Source organism: Rana temporaria, chromosome 3 (genome assembly GCF_905171775.1).
Source record: "Rana temporaria chromosome 3, aRanTem1.1, whole genome shotgun sequence".
Classification (NCBI taxonomy): Eukaryota; Metazoa; Chordata; class Amphibia; order Anura; family Ranidae; genus Rana; species Rana temporaria.
This window is the reverse complement of record NC_053491.1, coordinates 431,664,207-431,687,820: the sequence shown is the minus strand read 5'-3', so window position 1 is coordinate 431,687,820 and position 23,614 is coordinate 431,664,207. Positions and strand designations below refer to the sequence as shown.

General features: G+C 42.7%; 1 protein-coding gene and 1 non-coding gene across 5 annotated transcripts in view; both read right to left on the bottom strand.

Moving 5' to 3' along the window:
- The window catches only part of TECR (trans-2,3-enoyl-CoA reductase), a 71,961-nt gene that overhangs the window by 23,905 nt on the left and 24,442 nt on the right, over window positions 1-23,614 (bottom strand). For all 4 annotated transcript variants that reach the window (XM_040346345.1, XM_040346344.1, XM_040346342.1 and 1 more), the window contains 3 exons: window positions 20,239-20,290; window positions 16,237-16,281; window positions 14,802-14,905 (listed from right to left, as the gene is read on the bottom strand). In XM_040346345.1, the coding sequence (XP_040202279.1) occupies window positions 14,802-14,905; window positions 16,237-16,281; window positions 20,239-20,290 (201 nt within the window). The remainder of the gene's footprint in view (window positions 1-14,801; window positions 14,906-16,236; window positions 16,282-20,238; window positions 20,291-23,614) is intronic.
- Window positions 4,017-4,147, bottom strand: LOC120934187. Its single transcript, XR_005748333.1, has one exon.

The following is a 23,614-nucleotide window of genomic DNA, read 5'->3' as shown; positions in this document are numbered from 1 at the left end:
CTAACCTTCTTTCCTGCATGCTAGGTTGCTGTTTTTCTCAGAAACATAAAGCATTGAGACATGGATGGATGGGCGAGTTGAATATTAAAAATGATTTAAAAGCGGAGTTCTGCCGATTCTTTTTTTTTTTTACTTTGAAGATATGGTAATTTCCCTGTCCAGAGCGCCAGGAATGTCCTCACCCGAAGCTGGCCGACCCTCGGCTCCTGGGTGGAGGCGCTGCTATGTTCAGTAAGAGAATCAGGAAGTAAAGCATTGCGGCTTCACAGCCTGGTTCCCCACTGCGCATTTGCAAGTCGCGCTGCGCATTTCTAACTGGTCCCTGCGGTCTTCTGGGACCTGTGTGTCTCCCAGAAGACAGTGGGGGGGGGGAGAAGGGGCCGGACTTGACGTAGATCACCACAGATTCTGCGGCAATCTATCATCGGAAGTGGGAGCAAATACCTGTATTAGACATGTATCTGCTCCCCCCTGAAAGGTGCCAAATGATACCGGAGGGGGGGGGGAACACAATAAGCGGAAGTTCAACCTCTGGCTGGAACTCCGCTTTAAATTGTATTTTTGGTGCTCAGATGCAGTGTAGTTCTGCTTTAAGGAGAATCAGTTATGAGTAAAACTTATGCAAGCATTTGAATATTTAGCGTTACAGGTTTAAGACACTAAAATACAACCTATGAAGGGATTATTCATTTGCTTTATTACTTGGCTTTACTTAGGGCTCATTTTACAGGTGTCCTTATTGAATGCTGCATTTGCTATTTAAAATCAAACACATGCATTTGAATGGCAAACACAGCATTCAACAATAATAGGCTGCGTTTGACAGGCTTTGCCTGCAGTTTAAAACACCCTTCAATATGACAAAAAGCATCCAACGAAATGCAGCGCAAAACAATTCAAACACAGCCTCTTAACCGTCATGTGTACCGCTCAACTGAAGTCAATCGATTTTGATGACCTGCATTTGACATGCGTTCCAAACGCAGAAAAATAATGCCCACAGACACGAGCCCTTAATTTGTCTATGTCTGACTCTTTGGAGCCATGGGTCAGAGGTGACTTGACAGTTACTGCTCCTGTCCATTTCCCGACCTTGAGCTGTTAACAGTTGTCCCCTCTTTGGCAAGTGTACATAACAGCATCAAATAACAGACACCCTGCAGTTGTTTACATATTCTCCTTTCCACAAGACTGTCACCTAACTGTTATGCATACTCTGGAGTGGGGACACAGCATGTACTATAAACACATAGTCATGTAGTTGAGTGGTTAGGCCTTTTAGCTCTGACTCAAGTAAGCGGTGACAAGCTAAAACTAAATAGGTTTACATTTATCATGAGGCATTGCAAGGCTGGCAGTTACAAGTATTCTGGAAATGTGATAAATAGGCAACTCCTATCCTCATATTGATCAGTGCAGGGATCTTCAAACTACGGCCCTCCAGCTGTTGTGGAACTACACATTCCATGAGGCATTGTAAATGACATTCACAGACATGACTAGGCATGATGGGAATTGTAGTTCCTGAACAACTGGATGGCCATGGTTTGGAGACCCCTGGATTAGTGGTTCCAAATTAATAACCACTGCAGGAGGGAATAGACAGAAAAAGATACACTCCGCATCTTTCCAATTAACTGTTCTGTTTATTTAACGCAATTGAAGAAGTTTTTTTATACACATGCTTACGTAGGCATCACATTAATTTTACAATTGTACTATTATGGTAACAAGGGGCGCAACATAGGCAGGCTAATTTCTAATTAGGACTTGAAAGAATGCAAGCATGTAATTAAAACATTATTGGCGTTGTGGGCAAACATACAAAAGAGAATACAGTCATACAGAATTTACAATTTCCTTAACACAAGCATGACTTTACATGTCCCATGTCCCATGACAGAAAGAAAGTATCCCCTAACTGGACTTTTAAGGCACCGAGATTGGATTGTATATAGAAAAATATAAAAAAAAAATATTGAAATAAATACAACAGTAGAATAAAGGATAAAACGTTTGACAATGGTTTCTCATAGTTCACCCAACGCGTTTCTGAATCTCCTTTTTCAAGGGTGTGTATAAGAGGGTCAATCATATGTATGTTTTATGGAGATATAACAAAAAGTTATGTTATAGGGCATTGCAAAACTGAATGTTACAATTACCCCCAGGAGCAGAGGCATGATGGGACTTCTGCAACAGCTGGGAGGGTCACAGGTTGCCTCCCACTGACATAGGTAAAAAAAAAAAAATCATATACATACATACATACATATACATACATATAAGGGTGGGACTCTGCTATGGGAAAGATTGCTGGTTTACGCCATATTTTGGAAAGAAAAGTCACGCTGATTGCACAGCTGTGTGTTGGGCTATTTAGTTGTACTCTGACTATCTCAGGGCCCCCACCCTACAGACAGGAAGTCTGTCCTGGGAATCAGGTGAATTCCCAAATGCCTCTGAGAAGAGTGAGAGGCTGTATGCATGTCTGCAGGAGGCAGATGTCCTTTATGATTGAGCAGCAAGACGCTGATAGGAGTAAGCTAGGTGTGTGCTTAACTCTAATGCCGCGTACACACCATCACTTTATGTGATAAAAAAAAAAACAATGTTTTTAAAAACGTCAATTTAAATGACCGCGTGTGGGGGAAAACGTCGTTTTATGTCTTGTGAAAAACGAAAAAAAAAAATTGAAGCATGCTTGAATTTTTTGTGTCGTTTTTCAAAACGTCGTTTTTTGTTTCACAGAAATTGACCGTGTGTAGCAAAAAAACAACGTTTAAAACTACGTTTTTAAACCCGCGGATGCCCAGAAGCTAGTTATGAAGCGAGCTTTAATGGAAAAAAGTGGTGAACGTAACCTCGCTTTGCTAGAGCATTGTGAAAAAACGATGGTGTGTAGGCAACGTCGTTTTTGAAAATTGAAGTTTCAAAAACGTCGTTTTTTTCCATCACATAAAGTGATGGTGTGTACACGGCATTAGAAACTTTCTTCTGAGGAACAGAATTTAGGCCTAGGCTAAAGGCCTGAAACAGCCGAATAGCAAGTATGACAGCCAGGAGGCTAAACTGTTGATTTGGCAAGATACGGGAATGGTGGAACCCCCCTGCGAGGGCTGCTATTGTATTTGTGAACTTTTGTGCTTTTAAATAAAAGTGGGCTACCAGGCCCTTAAAAACTCAGTTCTGGATTGGCGTACTCACTGGAAAATGCATCTATCGTATCGCTGGAGTCTAATAACCCCAATCTTAATATATATATATATATATATATATATATATATATATATATATATATATATATATATATATATATATATATATATATATATATATATATATATATATACATATACATATACATATATATATATATATATATATATATATATATATATATATATATACATACATATATACACACACACACACACACACACACATACACACATACATATACACACACACACATATACACACACACACACACACACACACACACACACACACACACACACACACACACACACACACACACACACACATATATATATATATATATATATATATATATATATATATATATATATATATATATATATATATATATATATATATATATATATATATACATACATATACACACACATATATACATACACACACCTTTCACAGGTAAGCCTGCACCATTGTAAAAAAAATGTTATCTAGCATAGCCTTCTGTTTTGTTTTTAATAGACTGCAGAAGGACTAGATCCCCGGTTGGATTCCACTGCTATCCAGGGCATTGTTAAAAATATTATTCCTCGATTAAAGGACTAAACCCTCCCATCTTTTTCAGCCAAGAAAGCTGCCATCTTAGCCCCCCATTTGATATGCAACTGCCATGGTGCTGTAAATGTAATCCGTTATGACACCGGCAATTTGATGGTTTGACAGTTCAGTTGAGAGTACAAGCAAATGTGACAGTTATGTTGGGAATGTAACCGTTTTTTTTTTTGTTTTGTTTTTTTACGTGTCTGCTCCGTATCTGTCCGTGACGATTTCTCTTATTTCGCCCCGGTCATCAGAGAGCATTTATATTCTAGGGAGATTTTGTGACAAATGGAGCAGATTTTATCTCCATTTGTGTATCAATCCCCCACATAACCGTTTTTTTTAAACCTATAAAAAAATTCATGGGTTTAGTTCCATTTTAACCGTCATGGAAAAAAACAGTATTGTTTATTAAAGTAAGAGAAGGCTAGAATGCATGTCAGATTTCTATTGGGTGTATTCACATTTCTGGTGTAACTGCTGTCAATAAAGTTGGAAAAAAAAAAAAAAAAAACTTTGGTTGGATAACACTTTGACAGAATATTTAAATTCTTTAAAAATCACAAATGTAGCTGGATGTGTTTGAATTTTGAAAATCAAAGATGGTGCAGCTATTTTTACTCAGTTGCAGTTTTCATAAACAACCCCTAACATGTCTAACATGAAGAGAACTCTCGTCAGTCGGTTTGCTGAGACACAAGCTTCCAAATTCCATGTACGTTTCTGATCGGTCTGTTCCAAACAGCTACAAATCACATAGCAGGCAGGACGCCAAGCACAGCGATTAAAGACTGGAGATCGATGACAAAAAAAAATGTCAAAAAGGAACTCGAGTCATCCGACTCCTTACTCCTGCATCTTTTCTCTGCACACCAAGCAGGTGCTGCATCTTACACTGCCTGGAGGTATAAAGTCAAACCCGGCACATATACAGTGCCTTGAAAAAGTATTCATATCCCTTGAAATTTTCCACAGTTTGTCATGTTACAACCAAAAAGTAAATGTATTTTGTTGGGATTTTATGCGATAGACCAACACAAAGTGGCACATAATTGTGAAGTAGAAGGAAAATTATAAAATGGTTTTCAACTTCTTTTTACAAATAAATATGTGAAAAGTGCGGTGTGCATTTGTATGGCGCCCCCCTGAGTCAATACTTTGTAGAACTGCCTTTCACTGCAATTACAGCTACAATTCTTTTTGGGGATGTCTCTCCCAGCTTTGCACATCTAGAGAGTGACATTTTTGCAAACTAGCTCAAGCTCTGTCAGATTGAATGGAGAGCGTCTGAACAGCAATTTTCAAGTCTTCAGATTCTCAATTGGATTTAGGTCTGGACTTTTAGATCAAAGCATGAATATGCTTTGATCTAAAACATTCCATTGTAGCTCTGGCTGTATGTTTAGGGTCGTTGTCCTGCTGGAAGGTGAATCTCCGCCCCAGTCTCAAGTCTTTTGCAGACTAACAGATTTTCTTCTAAGATTGCCCTGTATTTGGCTCCATCCATCTTCCCATCAACTCTGACCAGCTTCCCTGTCCCTTCTGGAGAAAAGCACCACATGATTCTGCCACCACCATGTTTCACGGTGTGAATGGTGTGTTTGGGGTGATGTGCAGTGTTAGTTTTCCACCACACACAGAATTAGAATTGAACTTTTTGGCCTAAAAGCAAAATGGTAACCAGAGCACAGTCTTCCACATGTTTGTTGTGTCCCCCACATGGCTTCTCGCAGACCACAAACGGGACTTCTTACTGATTTCTTTAACACTGGCTTTCTTCTCGACACTCTTCCATAAAGGCCAGATTTGTGGAGTGAACGACTAATAGTTGTCCTGTGGACAGATTCTCCCACCTGAGCTGTGAATCTCTGCAGATCTTCCAGAGTTACCATGTACCTCTTGGCTGCTTCTCTGATTAATGCTCTCCTTGCCAGGCCTGTGAGTTTAGGTAGACGGCCATGTCTTGGTAGGTTTGCAGTTGTGCCATACTCTTTCCATCTCCATGAGATGTTCAAAGCTTGGGATATTTTTTTTATTTTTTTTTACAACTTAAACCCTGCTTGGTGTGTTCCTTGGCCTTCATGATACAGTTTATTCACTAAGGTTCTCTAACAAACCTCTGAGGGTTTAACAGAACAGCTTTATTTATACAAGTTTAAACTATACACAGGTGGACTCTATTCACCAATTAGCTGACTTCTGGAGGCAACTGGTTCCACTAGATTTTAGTTAGGGGTATCAGAGTTGAGGGGGCTGAATACAAATGCACTACATACTTTTCACATATTTGTAAAAAATTGTGAAAACCATTTCTAATTTTCCTTCCACTTCACAAGTATGTGTCACTTTGTGTTGGTCTATCACATAAAATCCCAATAAAATACATGTTTTTGGTTGTAACATGACAAAATGTGGAAAGTTTTAAAGGGGTATGAATACTTTAAGGCACTGTAACACCAACACGACATCTACAACTGAAGCAGCCTCAACTTCATTTGTCATTGGCAGCAGAAAGCATGTACAGTACCTAAAAGTACAGCTTTAGTCCGGGTAAGACCAGGTAACAGTAAAAACGTGCTAAACTTGCACTAGTGGTGAAGGATTGTGTATACACCAGCTACACCATGTTATTATTATTATACAGGATTTATATGGCGCCAACAGTTTACGCAGCGCTTTACAACATCAGGGAAGACATTATAGTTACAATACAATTTAATACAGGAATGATCAGAGGGCCCTGCTCGTTAGAGCTTACAATCTAGAAGGGAGGGTCAAGTGGAACAGAGGGTAGTAGATGTAGGGGGTGATCAGGTGGGCAAAGTTAAAATACAGTTGTTAGATGTGGGTAGGATAGGCTTCTCTGAAGAGGAGGGTTTTCAGGGATCCTCTAAAAGCTAATAGAGAATGAGATAGATGGATAGTTTGGGGTAAGGAGTTCCATAGGCTAGGAGAGGCTCTGGAAAAGTCCTGTAGACGAGCATGGGAGGAGGTGATGAGAGAGCTAGAGAGCAGGAGGTCTTGAGAAGAACGAAGAGAACGATTAGGTTGGTATTTGGAGACTAGGTCAGTGATGTAGCTGGGGGCAGAATTGTGGATGGCTTTGTAGGTCGTAGTTAGTATTTTGAATTTAATTCGTTGGGCGAGCGGAAGCCAGTGGAGGGAGTGACAGAGAGGAGCAGCAGAGACAGAGTGGTTGGTAAGGTGGATAAGTCTGGCCGCAGCATTCATGATGGATTGAAGGGGGGTTAGAGTATGCAGCGGTAAGCCAATGAGAAGGGAATTGCAGTAATCAAGGCGAGAGATGACCAGGGAGTGAATTAAGAGCTTTGTGGCGTCATTGGTTAGAAAGGGGTGTATTTTGGAAATGTTGCGAAGGTTGAGGCGGCAAGATTTGGACAGTGATTGGACATGAGGCTTAAAAGGACAGTTCAGAGCATGTTCTGATACCCAACACTTACCAATACTACAAATCTAACAGTGCGGCGCTCTAATAAACAATTTGTTACGGTGATTAAATAATCAATATTACAGTGCATAATAAAGAAATGTGTGACTAAAATAAAAAAAAAACTGAAAGTCCGAAGAAAGACAGTTCAGTCAAGATTTGTAGCCCCACAAGCTGTGATGAACACCGGAATAGTCAGGATAGCCAAGGTGACACCATCCACTCTCATGCAAGCTTACTGGAAAGCATGTGACCCCCTAATAAGAGTGGTCCATGTGCGCCCTCTTTACAATTATGACACCAGCATCGCAAATGTAGTAATGGTCCTCACGGAAGAATTCAAACCAGCACCGGCACAGAAATTGTAATCCCAAACACCTCCAATTTACACAGACTCCAGTATGTTTTGATTTAGCCTGCTATCATTAGGGTATAAATCTCAGACATGAAATAAAAGAAAGCTCTAAATAGTGATCGGGTGTGTGTGTGCGCTGGCTGGCGGCGACACATGCATGGCCGATTGGTGGCCATTTTGGGTGGAGGCAGCAGAAGCTCCACCCAAAATGGCCACCAATCAGCGAGTTGGAGTGAGGAGCGGAGAGCCGGAGCAGGAGCAGTCTTCTACCCTTTCTCCTTGGAGAGGAGCGGAGAGCATGAGCAGTCTTCTACCCTTTCTCCTTGGAGAGGAGTGGAGAGCCGGAGCAGGAGCAGGCTTCTACTCTTTCTCCTTGGAGAGGAGTGGAGAGCCGGAGCAGGAGCAGTCTTCTACCCTTTCTCCTTGGAGAGGAGCGGAGAGCCGGGTCAGGAGCAGTTTTCTACAATTTCTCCTTGGAGAGGAGTGGAGAGCCGGAGCAGTCTTCTACCCTTTCTCCTTGGAGGAGCGGAGAGCCGGAGCAGGAGCAGTCTTCTACCCTTTCTTCTTGAAAAGAGGAGCGGAGAGCCGTGGGCAGGAGCAATCTTCTACCCTTTCTCCTTGGAACTATGTCCTAATGGAGTACTAAAGAGAAGATTCCAGTTTTGACTCTGATGGGCCCTATAGGTCTACACACCATATTATACTGGCTCCGGTGGCTGTTGATAATTCCTCATAACATCATAAGATCCATTGGAGAAGATTCTAGCAAATCATCTTTACCTAGGTTTTGAGACACCACTGCCTGTTTGACCCATTTGGTATAAGCTGAATAGGGTCCATATGTTCCGGTAAGCCTCCTTATATCACATTTGGTGGCAGAAGTCTTTCACAGCAGTGATTCCTTTTGTTTTTTGGTTGACTGATCATCACCATTTGGCATCACTAAGTTTATGGACTCATTTATATGAACGGTTTAATAGTCCTCTTATTATTCTGTTATTTTTTTTTTAATGATTCACCATCATTATAATCAGTTTTACCTTTATAGATTAGCACTGCACTGCTTATATCCATATTGGAGGACGTTTACCTTTGGGCTTACATGCTTGTTTTATCAGTCAACATGTGAGTGTAATTTTTAACTAAATAAAGCACTTCGTTTTATGACAATACACTATATAGGGCATTCTTTTATTTCATGTCCGGTATTTATACCCCAAAGATAGCGGGCTAAAACAAAACTTACTGGAGTATGAAAATTACAGAGGAGTTTGAATTACCATTTCTGTGCCGGTGCTGGATTGAATTCTTCTTTGAGGACCACTACTACATTTGTGATGATGATGTCACCATTGTAAACACGTACATGGGGCAATCTTATTAGGGAGTCACATTCTTTCTGGTAAGCTTAGCATGAGCTTGGATCGTGTCACCTTGGCTATCCTAAAGATCCCTGTCTTCATCACAGCTTGTTGGACTACAAATCTTGACTAGAGACGCTCCGAAATGTTGGTGGCTGAAAATGGTGTTTCCGGCATTCTACCGAAAAAAGGTGCAGAAAATAGCACCAAATACGTGTGCCATTTTGCCACAATTTTACTGTGCTTATGGTGTTTTTCATGGGTCATGTGACTCAAAAAACGCATCAAAATAATAAACACGGGTGCATTATTGAGGTGTTCTTACTGTGTTTTCAATGCCTTTCTTTTTTTTTTTTTTTTATGGACCAAAAAAATGCAGCAAGATTTTTAACACAACTGTAGGAGAAGGGACCAGTGTGAAGACATTTCATTTCATTAGAATTTAAAGGGATGCATTTTTCTTGCACTAAAGTTGCTGATAATGGCCGACAATAGATTCATATTCATTTAAATTCATTATAATAATAAATAGGTCAAATATAATACAATTATATATATTTTCTTTAAAAACCTGTCATTTTTGGTTTCGGTTTCAGCCAAGTGCATCCTGAATTTTTGGTTTCTGCATACAAATTTCCATTTGGTGCACCTCTAATCTTGACTCAACTTACTTTGGTCCTTCAGCTGTTTATTTCATATTAGTCACACATTTCTTTCATTTTTATGCACTGTAATAATACGAATAATAATAATAAAATGTATTTAATCGTAGTAACAATTTTTTATTAGAGCGCTGCACTGTTGGATTTGTAAAACCAGGTAACAGAAGCAGACGAACTGTATTACTAAAGTATATTGGAAGCCAAAAAGAATCTTTTTAGCTTTGGATAGCCTGATGAGGGGTTATCAAGCATGTATTGTTGTTTGTGTCTCAGCTAAGGAGACGCACCCCTCCATTTGTTCTGATCACCATTGTCGGAGACAGAGAGTGAAGGAAAATCTAAAATTTTGTCAGAGCACCTTGCCATAACCCAGGGCTGCCGCTGACATGCACAGGAACCTGGAAGGAAGACCTGGGGAAGGTGGAAGCCCTCAAATGTGACCAAATGCCGCCGGAAGGCTTCGTTTTAAGATACGTTTTTCATAAAGGGCTGCATAAATTGTTGGCACTATATAAATTGTGTATAATCTTATTATTAAGCCAATATGTGATGCATACTAGCTAGGGGTGTCAAATATAATCGCTGCATCGCGATTCGGGTGTCCCCGATGCAGGCGACCGTATTAATCGATGTTTGGCCCCGCCCCTCGTTTCTACTCTGCTCAGAGGTCCGGATAGTGATGTGGGTGTGTCCGCCTGTACACGCTCCAGTCTTCCTCCTCCTGTCCTGACGTCACGTGTTCCCGCCCCCTGTAATCCCTGGATGGAGTTCCCGAGAGAGGAGCAGCCGTACCGGATGATCTGACCTATAAGCACATGTCATTTCTCATGCTGCACATTCAACTTCCTCCAGACTGAGCAGAAACCCCAGCCCTGGTGTACACAGAGGACAAACCAGTCCCTGTAGTGGTGGAGGAGATGTACACAGAGGCACAGATCCTACACATGTCATGTACCGTGTAGCCTCCCGCCTGTCCTTTGCTCTCAGTGTTGACAGTGCAGGAAATGTCCCCTCCATGGCTGACACTTGTTCTGTCCCTAACAGGCAACAACCTGCCACTTGACTGATTGCAGGCAGCAGAACAAAAGCAAAGTCCTTACCCGGCCCCGCCACACACTGTACACCCGATCCCCCCTCCTCCTCCTCCTCCCGGGGAGCCGACATCCACACAAAGGGGAACTCCATGCCGAATGTTTACATCGCAGTGATAGCAGACACAGCACTGAGCACACTGCACAGCACACAGCCATCGCATGAAGTTTCACATGACAGGAAGCAGCTGTGTGTGCGATCCAGGCATGGCATGGTGTGTGCAATGTGTAGACCATGTGTAAAGTGTGTGTCTGGTGTTGGGCAGTGTGTAGATCACGTGTAGTGTATGATCGGTGTGTGTCTGGAGCAGAGGAGAGGGATGGAGGCGGGAGGAGCGCAGCCTGTGTACACCTCACTGACAACCGGGCTCCCCGCTCTACAGGTACCGGGTGAGGGACTTTCACTGGCAACACATTGAAAAGCAATAAATGTCGCTCTTCCTGGACTGGGAGATGCTTGCTGGCAGAATCTGCGGCGCTCCACTCTGAACTTCTACACTATTCCCACACCTTCCTGCACTGACAATGCTTCTCTATGGGAGCTGGTTTAAGCACGTAGAAAACACATTCTAATGTGGACAAAATTTATATATATTAGGGGTGCCAAATTGGCGGGCCGTTCCGGGCAGTCACATGAGCGCGGCATATACAAACACGGAGATCATCTCCTGTACTATGTCTGCAGTCTCTGATCATCTCCTGTACTATGTCTGCAGTTTCTGATCATCTCCTGTACTATGTCTGCAGTCTCTGATCATCTCCTGTACTATGTCTGCAGTCTCTGATCATCTCCTGTACTATGTCTGCAGTTTCTGATCATCTCCTTTAGTACGCAGTTGCGCTGCAATCGTGATGCATCGTGGAATCGTGGACTTGATAATCGTAATCGCATCGAATCGTGAGACCGGTGAAGATGCGCAGCCCTAATACTAGCACATTATGCTATTGTTTTGCTGGGGGAAGTTTTTTTTATTTTATTTTTATATTGCGGTTTACCACCGTTTCAACTCCTATATTCTCTATAGATGTTCTGCCTCTCTATAAAAAAAAAAAAAATTATCCAAGCAAGGCAGAACAGTTTTTGCCTGTGTAGATCCTATATACCAGCACAAGGCTGCTTCACTGATGAGCAAGTCATTGACTATGAATAAATAAGAATCACTGGCTGCATACTAGGTCAGTCATATCGTTAAAAAGTTGGACACGGCGGCTCCCCCTAAATGTACGGGTATACATCATTTTATAGGTCTTGTAGAGCTCATTGAGGGCCCTGTAAAAATATAGTATACTTTGACATGTAAATTGTGACCAGCTTTTGGGCTGGCTGCTGCCCAACTGCCAATGTGCCACATTACTAGTTAGTAAAGCCACCTATTGCAGCGAATGGTCAACACTTAAGACACAGGAACCAGGAACCTTTTGAGCATCAGAACATATTGCCATGCTCTCCAGAAAGTTAGAGGTGACATGCAGCAAAGTCAGTTCCAGGGTCAAACCCAAAAGTACACTTTAACAAGCTGAGAGTATTAAAAGGGTCACTAAAATAAGGCGGCACATCCACACTATTGGAAATCAAGAGCTGACATTTTGCTGAACACGAGCAGCACCCCCCACTTTGCAGACACTTGTACTTTGGTATGTATTACACTGAAGAGGACATTTGGCCTTGACTTTGATGTTTGCTGATTGAGGCACACTTGGCACCACAAGAGTAGCTGGTATCCTGTTCTTGTTAGTTTGACTGGATGTGCCAGGATCAGTATAACTGTGCAGCTATGTGTGTGCCTACGCCAGCAGATTGCCCTCTATTCTCTCCATGTGCAATATATGTGTGTATGTGGGATTTCAAGGTTTTAGAAAAATCACACAAAAACAAACCATGGATGCTATGGAGCAAAGATGGAAGTACAGTACAAGTAAACCCTAACTGGATGGCATTTAGTGTGTTCACGTTAAAATGTATTTTTTTTGTCGCTGTTTTTGTAAAATGTACTGATTTCTGGTATTTATATGGAGATAACAATTTACACAGCGCTTTACAATATGCACATTCACATCAGTCCCTGCCCTCAAGGAGTTTACAATCCAAGATCTCCATCTCGCATTCATATATACACACATACTAGCGCCATTTTTAAACAGGAGCCAATCAACCTACTAGCATGTCCTTAGACTTTGGAAGCAAACCAGAGTACTCAGAGCAAATCCACACAAGAAGATGTAAATTTCATGTAGGTAGTGTCTTGGTGGGGATTCAAACCGATAACCCTAGGGCTGCAAGGCAGAGGTGCCAACCACTAAGCCACCATGCTGCCTTTCTAAAATATCATATTCACTCTCTCAACCTTTTATTCATTTCATGCATCTACATGCAGGGATCTGGATGGATCTCGACCCTATGGTCATGATGATGCCTGAGCCTGGACTGACTCTGACGTCAGTAGGGAGCACACTTCAGCCTGCTGTCTTCTAAAATCAAATCACAGGAGTGCAAAACAAACTGCACTCCTGTGATCCACAGGAGAAGTACAGCCTAACAAGCTTTGGCTGTACTTCTCCTTTAAATCTACATATCAGGAAGTCATGAAGATAAGGATTGCTCTAGAAATCAAAGAAAAGTTTGTATTTTTTTTTGCAACCAAGGTACATTAATGGTATATTGGCACATAGGGGAGCGGAAAGAAAGAAAAGATGAACTTAGACTTTAAAGAAAATGTAGCGGCATGCATTTTGCATCTGATTACAAAAGTAGAGGGAACGGAAGGTCAATGTACAAGGACAGCAATCAACAACTGGGAACTGGCGATAGTGTTTTTAAGCCTCCTCTGTAATAGCAGTGATCATTAAAGCGGAGCTCTGCCGTTAAAAAAAATATTAAAAGCCAGCAGCTACAAATACTGCAGCTGCGGACTTTTAATATTAGGACACTTACCTGTCCTGGAGTCCAGCGACGTCTGCAACAGAAGACGAGCAATCGCTTGTCTATCTGCTGCCCCCACCATCATCCTGGGTGAGGGAATCAGGAAGTGAAGCGTTCCAGCTTCACTGCCCATGCGCGAGTCGCGCAGCGCCGTCCTCACTGCTCCCCGCTGTGTTCTGGGAGCCGTGTGTTTCCCAGAACACAACGGGCGGGGGCGGGAAGTGACGCACTACCTGCAGAATCCCCACAGAGAGGACTCCCGGAAGTGGGTGCAAATACCTGTCTTAGACAGGTATCTGCACCCCCTCCCCCCTGAAAGGTGTCAAATGTGACAACGGAGGGGGGGGCTCCGCTTTAATAACACCATTGAGGCATGAATCGTTTACACCAGGGGTGCCCAACCTCTTGAAAAGCGAGGGACACTTAAGCAACTTGGTAACCAGTCGCGGGCCACAATGAGCAGAGCGGGCAGATGACAGGTCACGGCTACTCTATTGGCCCTCCGATCCACCCAGATGGAAGGGGACAAATTCCCTTTTGTTTTTTGGATTGGAGGTAGGCGGGCGTAAAACTGACATCTGTCGCTCTGTAGAGGTGAATTGAGGGTCCTATTTGGTCGGGCTGATCATGTGAAAAGGGCCTAAGACTGCTTTCACACTGATGTGCTGCGGTTTACCCACACTGCGGGTGCAGCGTAGTGCACCTGTGTCTAACCTGCTGGTTAGCTGAACTTTGCCATAGAGTCCACCTGTGGCAAAAGCCAGCACTGTAGAGGACGCATCGGCTTATGGGGCTCTGCACTGCAGCCGCTTTCTTCCTCTACCACCAGCTTCATTCACAACACTGAGGTTGCAGTATGGCAGGTCGGCAACCTGCGATCTGGGCTTGCCAAGCCGCCGTTCCAGAGTAGGAGGTCGCAGCCACATCAGAGGGCTCCGCGGGCCACATGTGGCACCCGGGCCACTGGTTTGCCATCCCTGGTTTACACCATTTCATATATTTGATGCAAGTATGCAGCAATGCATGGGCATAAGAGAACAGACATCCCTACGATTTCCAGCATGCCGAGCCAAGTTACAGTGTGTATATCAATATACATTGAAGTGCGTTGTCCACCATTTACAAAGACATGTGCATATACTCACAGTGACCCAGCTGATCTGTGCTCCCAGGTCTCTAAAGTACAGAGTCGCTGTTGTTCCCACTGGCAGGTTTTGCAGAATATCCTCATCTTTTAGAGATCTTCCCTCTGTCACATAAAAGGTTACATATAACATTTAACACATAAAAAGGTAATCCCAAAACTTTTCATAAAACATATATTCTATAAACCGGTGTACAATAAAAAAAGACGAACCATGAGCCAAACAAATTTGCCTAATAGCAGTATGACCCGTTTCCTCATAACCCACAAAAACAATATAAGCATGCCGGTTTTCCCTTAAAGAAGTTCTTCAGTTAGAAGTGCGAAAATATTAAAAGTCAGCAGCTACTGACCCAGGGGGATCCAGCACTGTCCTCACCCGGGCTGGCTGACTTCAAGCATGTAAACTGTGGGCAGCCAGCTGTGACTCTTGGCATCGTCATAGCCAGCAGTCCAGTGCAAAAGCCAGGCTGCACTGTGAGAATGGTCCTACAGCCTCCTGGCACCTGTGATGTGTCCCAAAAGGCTGCGAGGGAAGGAAAGGGAGGAGGGAAAACTTTTGTTCGGATCACCTAGGCCAGGGCTCAGCAACCTGTAGATCGCAAACAGGTGTCTGGTAGATAGCAGTCTGGGCTTGCTGACTCGCCATTGCAGAGCATCAGAGTACAATGCAGAGGGTAAGGTTAAAGGGGTTGTAAATGGTAAAAAAAAATCCTAAATAGCTTCCTTTACCTTAGTGCAGTCCTCCTTCACTTACCTCATCCTTCCATTTTGCTTTTAAATGTCCTTATTTCTTCTGAGAAATCCTCACTTCCTGTTCTTCTGTCTGTAACTCAACACCGTAATGTAAGGCTTTCTCCCTGGTGTGGAGTGTCGTGCTCGCCCCCTCCCTTTTCCTGTGGAAAAGGCGCTCCGCGGACTAGGCCGAATCCGCGGCCTCACCTAAAACATCCTGCCTGCAGCGATCCTGAGAAAAGGCCGCGAGCGGCAGATGCCGCTTGCGGCCTTTTCCAAGGAACGCGGCAAGCTTTCCCAGGATGTTTTAGGCGAGGCCACGGCTTCGGCCTAGTCCACGGAGCGCCGGTCCTATGGAACAAAATGTATTTAATTTTTTTGCCCACCTGCCAAGCCAAGTCGCCAGGACGCTATTTCTAGTCGACCTGTCGACCGGGATTTGTCGAGCCCTGACTTATGTGTTCTGCACATCTAAATGCAGACCAAGCAGTTCAACTCCAGGCAAATATAGAAGAAGCAAACTAATGCAGTTCTGTATTCATTGTTAAATCATTAAACATATTTTGTGAACACATCATATATTTATTTAGAAATGACACTATATAAAAAAAGGGCCCTGATGCTCTCCTATTTAACAGACAATTAAAACTACCCCTTAGCAATATTTACAGCATCTGCTGCAAGCATAGAAAGATACTTACTAGGGTCCAAACGCAATGACTGCCTGGCTGGATACCACTCAGGATCTAAAAAACACAAACACATTTTTAGCACAGTTTACATATCAGGAATACGGAAACTCTAAACCCAATCGTGGTTAGTCACACTTAACTGGACTTGTTCAGTAATATTGGAATAGTGCAACTACTCATCCAAGTAGCTTCCTGAGCTTTACGGATTAGGCTTCTTTCATACTGAGAAGTTCTTCCGTTTTAGCATAAAAAATGCGGAAGAAGAATGCATGACCATTAAATCCTGTGGAACCTTTCATGCTGGTCAGTTGTGGGATTCTTTGCATTTTTAAAAGTCCTTCAAGCTGGTGCAGGTTCGGCATGGTAATAACAAAGCATCAAAAAAACGCACCTCCCATTGAAATGAATGGAAAACGTGGCAAAAATGTGCCAAAAAAGTATCAAAAACGCACTCACAGGTGCAAAAGGCATCGAAAGCATATGCAGCAGAGCACTTAAATGAAGGATTCTACTTTTGATAACGTTGCACATAGATGACTAAAGGCATAAAGCTGACCCTCCTGTGCTTCACTTCCAGACTAGAGAGTGAAACGCACGCCAGGTAACTGGCAGCGTCCATTACTCTGAATCCAGAGGCCGTTTTTAATAGTGACGTTTTGTCCCTTTTTATTTTTATATAGCCAATTCCCATTAGTTTTTTACCTTGTAAAATGCCTTATAATGAATAAATCACCAAAGGATTTTACACCATGAGGAGCTTTCTCTCCATTTATTGCATACCTGTATAACCCAGTTATGGAGCTCTGGATCCATCATTGGAGGCAATCTGCACCAGTGGAAGCTACCGGAGGACACCACAGTGGGATAGGTCTCAAAAAAATATCTACAAGCTCAGCAGACTTTCCTTACTATAAGACCCCTTTCACACTGAGGCAATTTTCAGATGTTTTAGCGCTAGAAATAGCCTCTAAATAGCGCCTGAAAACCACCTCCCATTCATGTCAAGGTGTCTTTTTACACTGGGACGATGCGCTTGCGGGACGTTAGGAAAAGTCCTGCATGCAGCATCTTTGGGGCGTTTTGGGAGCACCATATTTAGCCCTCCCAAAATGCTCTGCCCATTGAAATGAATAGACAGCACTTCCAAAGCACCTAAAAAGCACTTCCAACTCGCCACAACACATGTGCTTTTCACCCCGTCTTTGGGGTTAAAAACGCCCTGCTAGTGGCCGAAAAGCCCTGCTTAAACAGCTGTAAAATCAGCCGCAAAACAAAAGGCGCTTTAGCGCTAACGCGGCCGTGGTCAGAGTGTGAAAGGGGTCTAAAGGTAAGGGACTATATCTGGTGAGTGCGGAGTGTTTATCATGTGGTGGATGCACAGCTTTTATCTTATGAATGGAGCACAACAGCACTTTACTGTACAGAAAAGACTTTGGTTTTGCACAAAAAACACTTTTTACACTATAAATGTCACTTTAAAATACTGATCGACTATTTTCATATCATAGAAGTTTTTGTACACAACATCATTTTGGTTTATGTTTTGCTACGGTCACCATGCATTCATTTCTAATATAGATTAGTACAGCAATAACTTTATAGCATATAATATAATAGAAGCGATACCATATATTTGTTTATTGTGGAGCAAGCGCTGTCTGTATTTTTATTCATCCACATTGGCTCACCTGAGGGGACAAGTATAGATAGCAGCGGCTCAGCTACACCATTCATTTATTTAGGAGGGGTTGAGCAAGGGGAAGGCGGGACTTTGTGTGAAGAGCGTGACAGGAAGAAGGTATTAGGATGAACCCAACAGGTTCCCTGCCTGCCCGGGGGGTCTCCCACCTCGTCTGCGCAGAGCGGACTGCCGCGCCTCCCGACTGGGGACGCCCTCGGATGGCTCATGGGGCCCTACCGCCACACCATAGATCCATACAACCTCAGTAAGCTATTGCTGGTTCTGGGGGTTCCCATTATATATCCTGCCCCCAAACAGCTTTCCCCTATATTTTACGCTTTAGCTTATACCAGTTTCATTCCAGATACCTCACGTGCTTGCTCCTGATGATTGTCATTTAAGACATGAAACGCGTAGAGATACCGGATGCTGTGTCCTTATCTATTCACCCATAATCCTCAATTTTACCAATACTAACTCTTCCAGGCTCGGTTAGGCCATAGGCTCTGCAGGCATATCTTGTATTTTAGCATTATACCAATCCTTTGGTGGTGAACCAGGAAATGTATTGTGATTACATCAGGAGTTATTACCATGTAAATCATTGTGCTATCTTATTACCATTGTTATCATCATTACCTGCATGTGCATATTATAATTTCTTTAGGCAATGCATGTATAATTTCATGTACTATTGAGATTGCCATTATGTATGTTTACCACTTTGTATTCAATAAAATTCCTCCTAATACCTTCTGGCTGTCACGCGCTTCACAAGTCCCGCCTTCCCCTTGCTCAACCCCTCCTTTGTGATTCAGATTGGGATGGAAATACATGTCCTTATCAGGCCATGATTTCAATTAAAGTCCCTAGGGATGGAAATATGTGACCCTACCATGGCTTCCTCAAAGTCCCTAACCCTAAACAACCTTGTTCTTTATTAATTTATTTAGATTGCATACCTAGACACGGGTGCTTAACACTTTTTTAAAAGCACCAAAAAAAACGGTGCTTAACACTTTTTTAAAAGCACCAAAAAAAACGCATCTCCCATTGAAATGAACGTGGCAAAAATGCACCAAGAATGTTTTTGTTGCAGTGTGAGTCACATGTCTTTTTTTCAGAAGTGCAAAATGGAAGCTTATGCGTTTTTGCAACGGAGCACTGTGAAAGTAACCTTAAATTGAGGATTCTACTTGGACATCATTAAGGCCAGTTGGATAGGACTAGCGACTACTATACCGTATCTACCACAACCCATGTAAAGGAGAATCTTCATAGACCTACAGTAGCACTAGTGTGGTGCTGGGCAAATGGTAAGCCAGGGCAACAGCTTTTCTTCATTATGGGCGCATCACACTGCTGGGCATAATTTGTGAATAATGAGGTACTAATACCTTAAAAAGGAGATTGCGGGCAGAAAATATTCACGCATCGCCTATATCAGACTTTATAGGCCACACAAATAAAAATTCTATAGAAATATTTGTGTATATATATATATATCTGTATATTTCCGGTAGTCAGGTCAGCGTTTGGCCGGTTAAAGGCTTCCTCAGGAACCACAATGCTAGTGGCAGGGCAGCAATCACTGTAGCCGCTAGCAGATCAGAGGGTGTTCATCACAATGCCTGGGGGCGGGCACAGGCGCACCAAAGCCAACCCAAGACAAAGCCCTGCCAGGGACAGCAGGGGTGTGCAGAGATTAGGGCTCTAGAATAGAGATGCACAGTTGTAGGTAAACATAGATTATAAAGTGGATGGTATGAACATCCCCAAGATAAACCTATATGAATACAGGTATATCCACTTGGGCCAATATTGGGGAACCAAAACCTGGACAGCAGTAATTAGGGAGGTAGTGTAGCCGTATGGTGAATCCAAATAATAGGGTATTCTGCCAATCTCCTGCACAAATAGCCCTGCTGTCTGCCCGCCTTAGTTCTAGACCTAATGAATAGACAGAGCCCTGGGAATCACTTCTGCCAAAAGGCAACCTCCCATTCTCTTCTTCACCCTTCAGTAAAGTCGAGTGCGTACAAAACACATGGTGACATAGGAGGCTTTAATGAGATATGACCCACACTGGCAAGCAATGTAACAACAGCCCGGTTTACAATGTATTGCTGCCAGTTCAGGTTCCAGGGTTAATCCTGCTTTTTTATATCTGATTAAGCAAACAGGTGGTGAGCTGAAATGGAGAAGCCTCCATGCTATCATTTGATTACCATTAACAGCTTTTAATTAGAGCAGTTTGTTTTGTGTTTTTTACAGGTCATCACAGGGGCTTTGATATGCAAGGATTAGCAGTACCCATCCTAAATACCTACGAGATTTGGTGAACAAGCCCTTTATATCTGCAACGGTAGCATTGGGTTCCACCTGCAAAACATGGCAAAGAGCAGCATTAGTCAACACTATACTATATAGTACGTTTAAATATGTTTATATAGTAAAATCCACATATAGTTTTGTAAGTTTAAAGGTGAGGCAAGATCATTTTGCACCTAATAACTGAACTGTGTAGGACAAGGTGGCTATTGAAGCTAAAGGTACTGACAGGCAATAGATAGGAGTGATTTTCAGCTGAGAAGACAAACACATCTCATGTCTAAGGGAGAGGAGCTGGAAGTAAGAGATACGGTCTTAAAAACCTCAACGATCTTTCTAGGACGTATCTCTTACGCTCCGAATCCTCAAGTGGTTAAAGACAGCAGAGTTCTGCAACGTGGGAAGGATGCTGGCTTGGCTTTTTTTAGGACTGTGGAAATTAAAGATTAATTCTTCGATTAATCGTTAATTTTTTTGATCGATCAAAATTATTTTGATCGGGACTAGTGGTGCACTAGTCAACTGCTCGTGTTCGGCCGTCTTCTCTGGTAAGACTAAGCAAGCACTAATCTTCCTATACAGTGGGGGGGGGGGGAGAGAGGTCTGTAGATATTACACTGGGGGGGAGAGGTCTGTGGATATTACAGCGGGGGAGAGAGGTCTGTGGATATTACAGCGGGGGAGAGAGGTCGGTGGATATTACAGCGGGGGAGATGTCGGTGGATATTACAGCGGGGGAGATGTCGGTGGATATTACAGCGGGGGAGATGTCGGTGGATATTACAGCGGGGGAGAGAGGTCGGTGGATATTACAGCGGGGGAGATGTCGGTGGATATTACAGCGGGGGAGATGTCGGTGGATATTACAGCGGGGGAGAGAGGTCGGTGGATATTACAGCGGGGGAGAGAGGTCGGTGGATATTACAGCGGGGGAGATGTCGGTGGATATTACAGTGGGGGAGATGTCTGTGGATATTACAGCGAGGGAGAGGTCTGTGGATATTACAGCGGGGGAGAGGTCTGTGGATATTACAGCGGGGGAGAGAGGTCTGTGGATATTACAGCGGGGGGAGAGGTCTGTGGATATTACAGTGGGCACTATATATGGTGGTGATCCAAAAAATGTATGTGCGTTAGAATTAATCGAAATTAGTCGATCAATTAAAAAAAACGATTACGAACACGAAAATTTTAATCAGTAACAGCCCAACTTTTTTTTCCCCTTCGAATTTTTAAAGGGTTAGTTCAACCTTACCAAATATTTCCTCTGGATCAACTGTGGGTATAGAATTGGGTATATTATATTGTACGATTCTTTTTTTCTTTTATGGTTGAACTGGATGGACTTGTGTCTTTTTTCAACCTGACTAACTATGTAATTCCCTATGCAGATAAGGGGCGCCTACAGACGCCTAAAAAAAAAAAAAAAAAAAAAAAAAAAAATGCAGCTCTGACTAAAATTGAATATTGACAAGAGAATCTTGCCAAGAATCTCGTCAGGAAAAACAACGTTTTTTTCCTGACGAGATTCTGGGCTGTGTGTACAGGGCTTAAGGGTTTACAACCACTTGAAGTTTTAGAGCGTCTTAAAAACCTAATCTTTCTAGGACGCATCTCCTCACTTTCAACTCCTCTCTCTTAGACAATAGACGCGTTGGCCTTCTTGGTAGAAAATTACCCCCATCTAATGCCTGGCAGTACCTTTACCCCCTTACCAGCATTAGGCAGTATTTTGTAAAGGTGACCTAACCCTTTCCACCATATGTGTTGGGTTGCACTGGGCTCCTTGCCCAACGCCATTCCTGTGCATATACAAGGCTTCCAGTTCACATCACAACTCACTGCAGTGAATAAAGAGAGACGAAAATGGCACGCTGTTATTATTTCAATATAGTTGAAAAAATTAAGCATTGGCACCACTATAATGGTATACTGTGGGCACTGGTTTAAAAATAAATACATTTAAAAAAATTTAAAAAAGAAGCCACAGCCACTTTAATACAATTTTATGAAGTGTACCTGCATGATCTGGCAATATGCACATTTAGATTTGTCAATGCTGCTAGTAAATAGTGGCTCATTTTGCATATTATGTTTGGTCTGTGCATAGCCAACAATTTTTGAACCTCGTTGAGCCCAAATCTGTTTAGAACAACTGGCATTCTGGCTCCCCATACAGTGTACAACAAGCTAAAATGGATACCCGTGAAACATATGCCTGTAATGTATATCCTACAGCCTATACCCTGTCATCCCGTAATTTATCTCCTAAAACACGCTACTCTGAGCTTACAACAGGCAACAAGCTCTACTCCACATAAACATGGAGCCAAGGCCACATATTAACAACTGGAGTTCTGTTTTTTAATCATTTTAGACTTTAATCCCTTCATTACTGGGGTGTTTTGGGGGGCTTTTTAAGTACAGAATGATTATTGCAAAAAAGGGCATTCTATTGTTTATTTTTATGATGATTATTTACCAATCAGATACTACAAATTACTCGGGACAATGTGATTACCTGCTGGTCTCTGTCCCTTTGCAGCAAGGGGAGAAAAAGTCTCCTTATGCCGCGTACACACAGTTGGAATTTCCGATGGGAAAAGTCAGACAGAATTTTTTTATCTGATATTCCGACCGTGTGTATGCCCCATCGGACTTTTTCCGACGGAAATTCCAACGGACTTAGAAAGAGAACATCTCTTTTTCCCCCCCAACAGAAAAAAATTATATCGGAAATTATGTTAGTCTGTATGGAATTCCAACGGAAAAAAAAAACACGCATGCTCGGAAGCATTGAACTTCATTATTCTAGGCTTGTCGTAGTGTTGTACATCACCGCGTTTTCGACAGTCGGAATTTGGTGCGTCCGTGTGTATGCAAGATATCTTACATACACAAACCCGTCTGAGTTTATTCCGATGGGAAATCCAATCGTGTGTACGGGGCATTAGACAACAGCATTAGGCCTCCTATACACACTGGGCGTTTATCCCTAATGCATGTGATTCTGGCGTTTTCATGCAGGAGGAAGGCATAGGTGCAAGTATGCGCCCATGGGCAAATAATGCCCAGAAAACAAGCAGTTTATTCCCCCATCAATACAGTCAGTGTTGAAGGGGGAATCCCTCCTGCGGAGCTATTGTGTTCTCCCGGCAGAAGGGGGGGCGAGGCTGTCCCTACCGGGAGGACACAGTGATAATTATAGTGGCTATAACAGACACTTGCAATAATCGCATGTAAAATCTGGCAGACTGGTTGTACCCAAGTTGATCGATCAACAGTACCTGAAAACCGTCCATTGCAAGCTTTAGAGTAGAGAGACATATCTATTGATCATCTCTTGTTCAGTTTTTTCAAGCAATGCATAGCAGA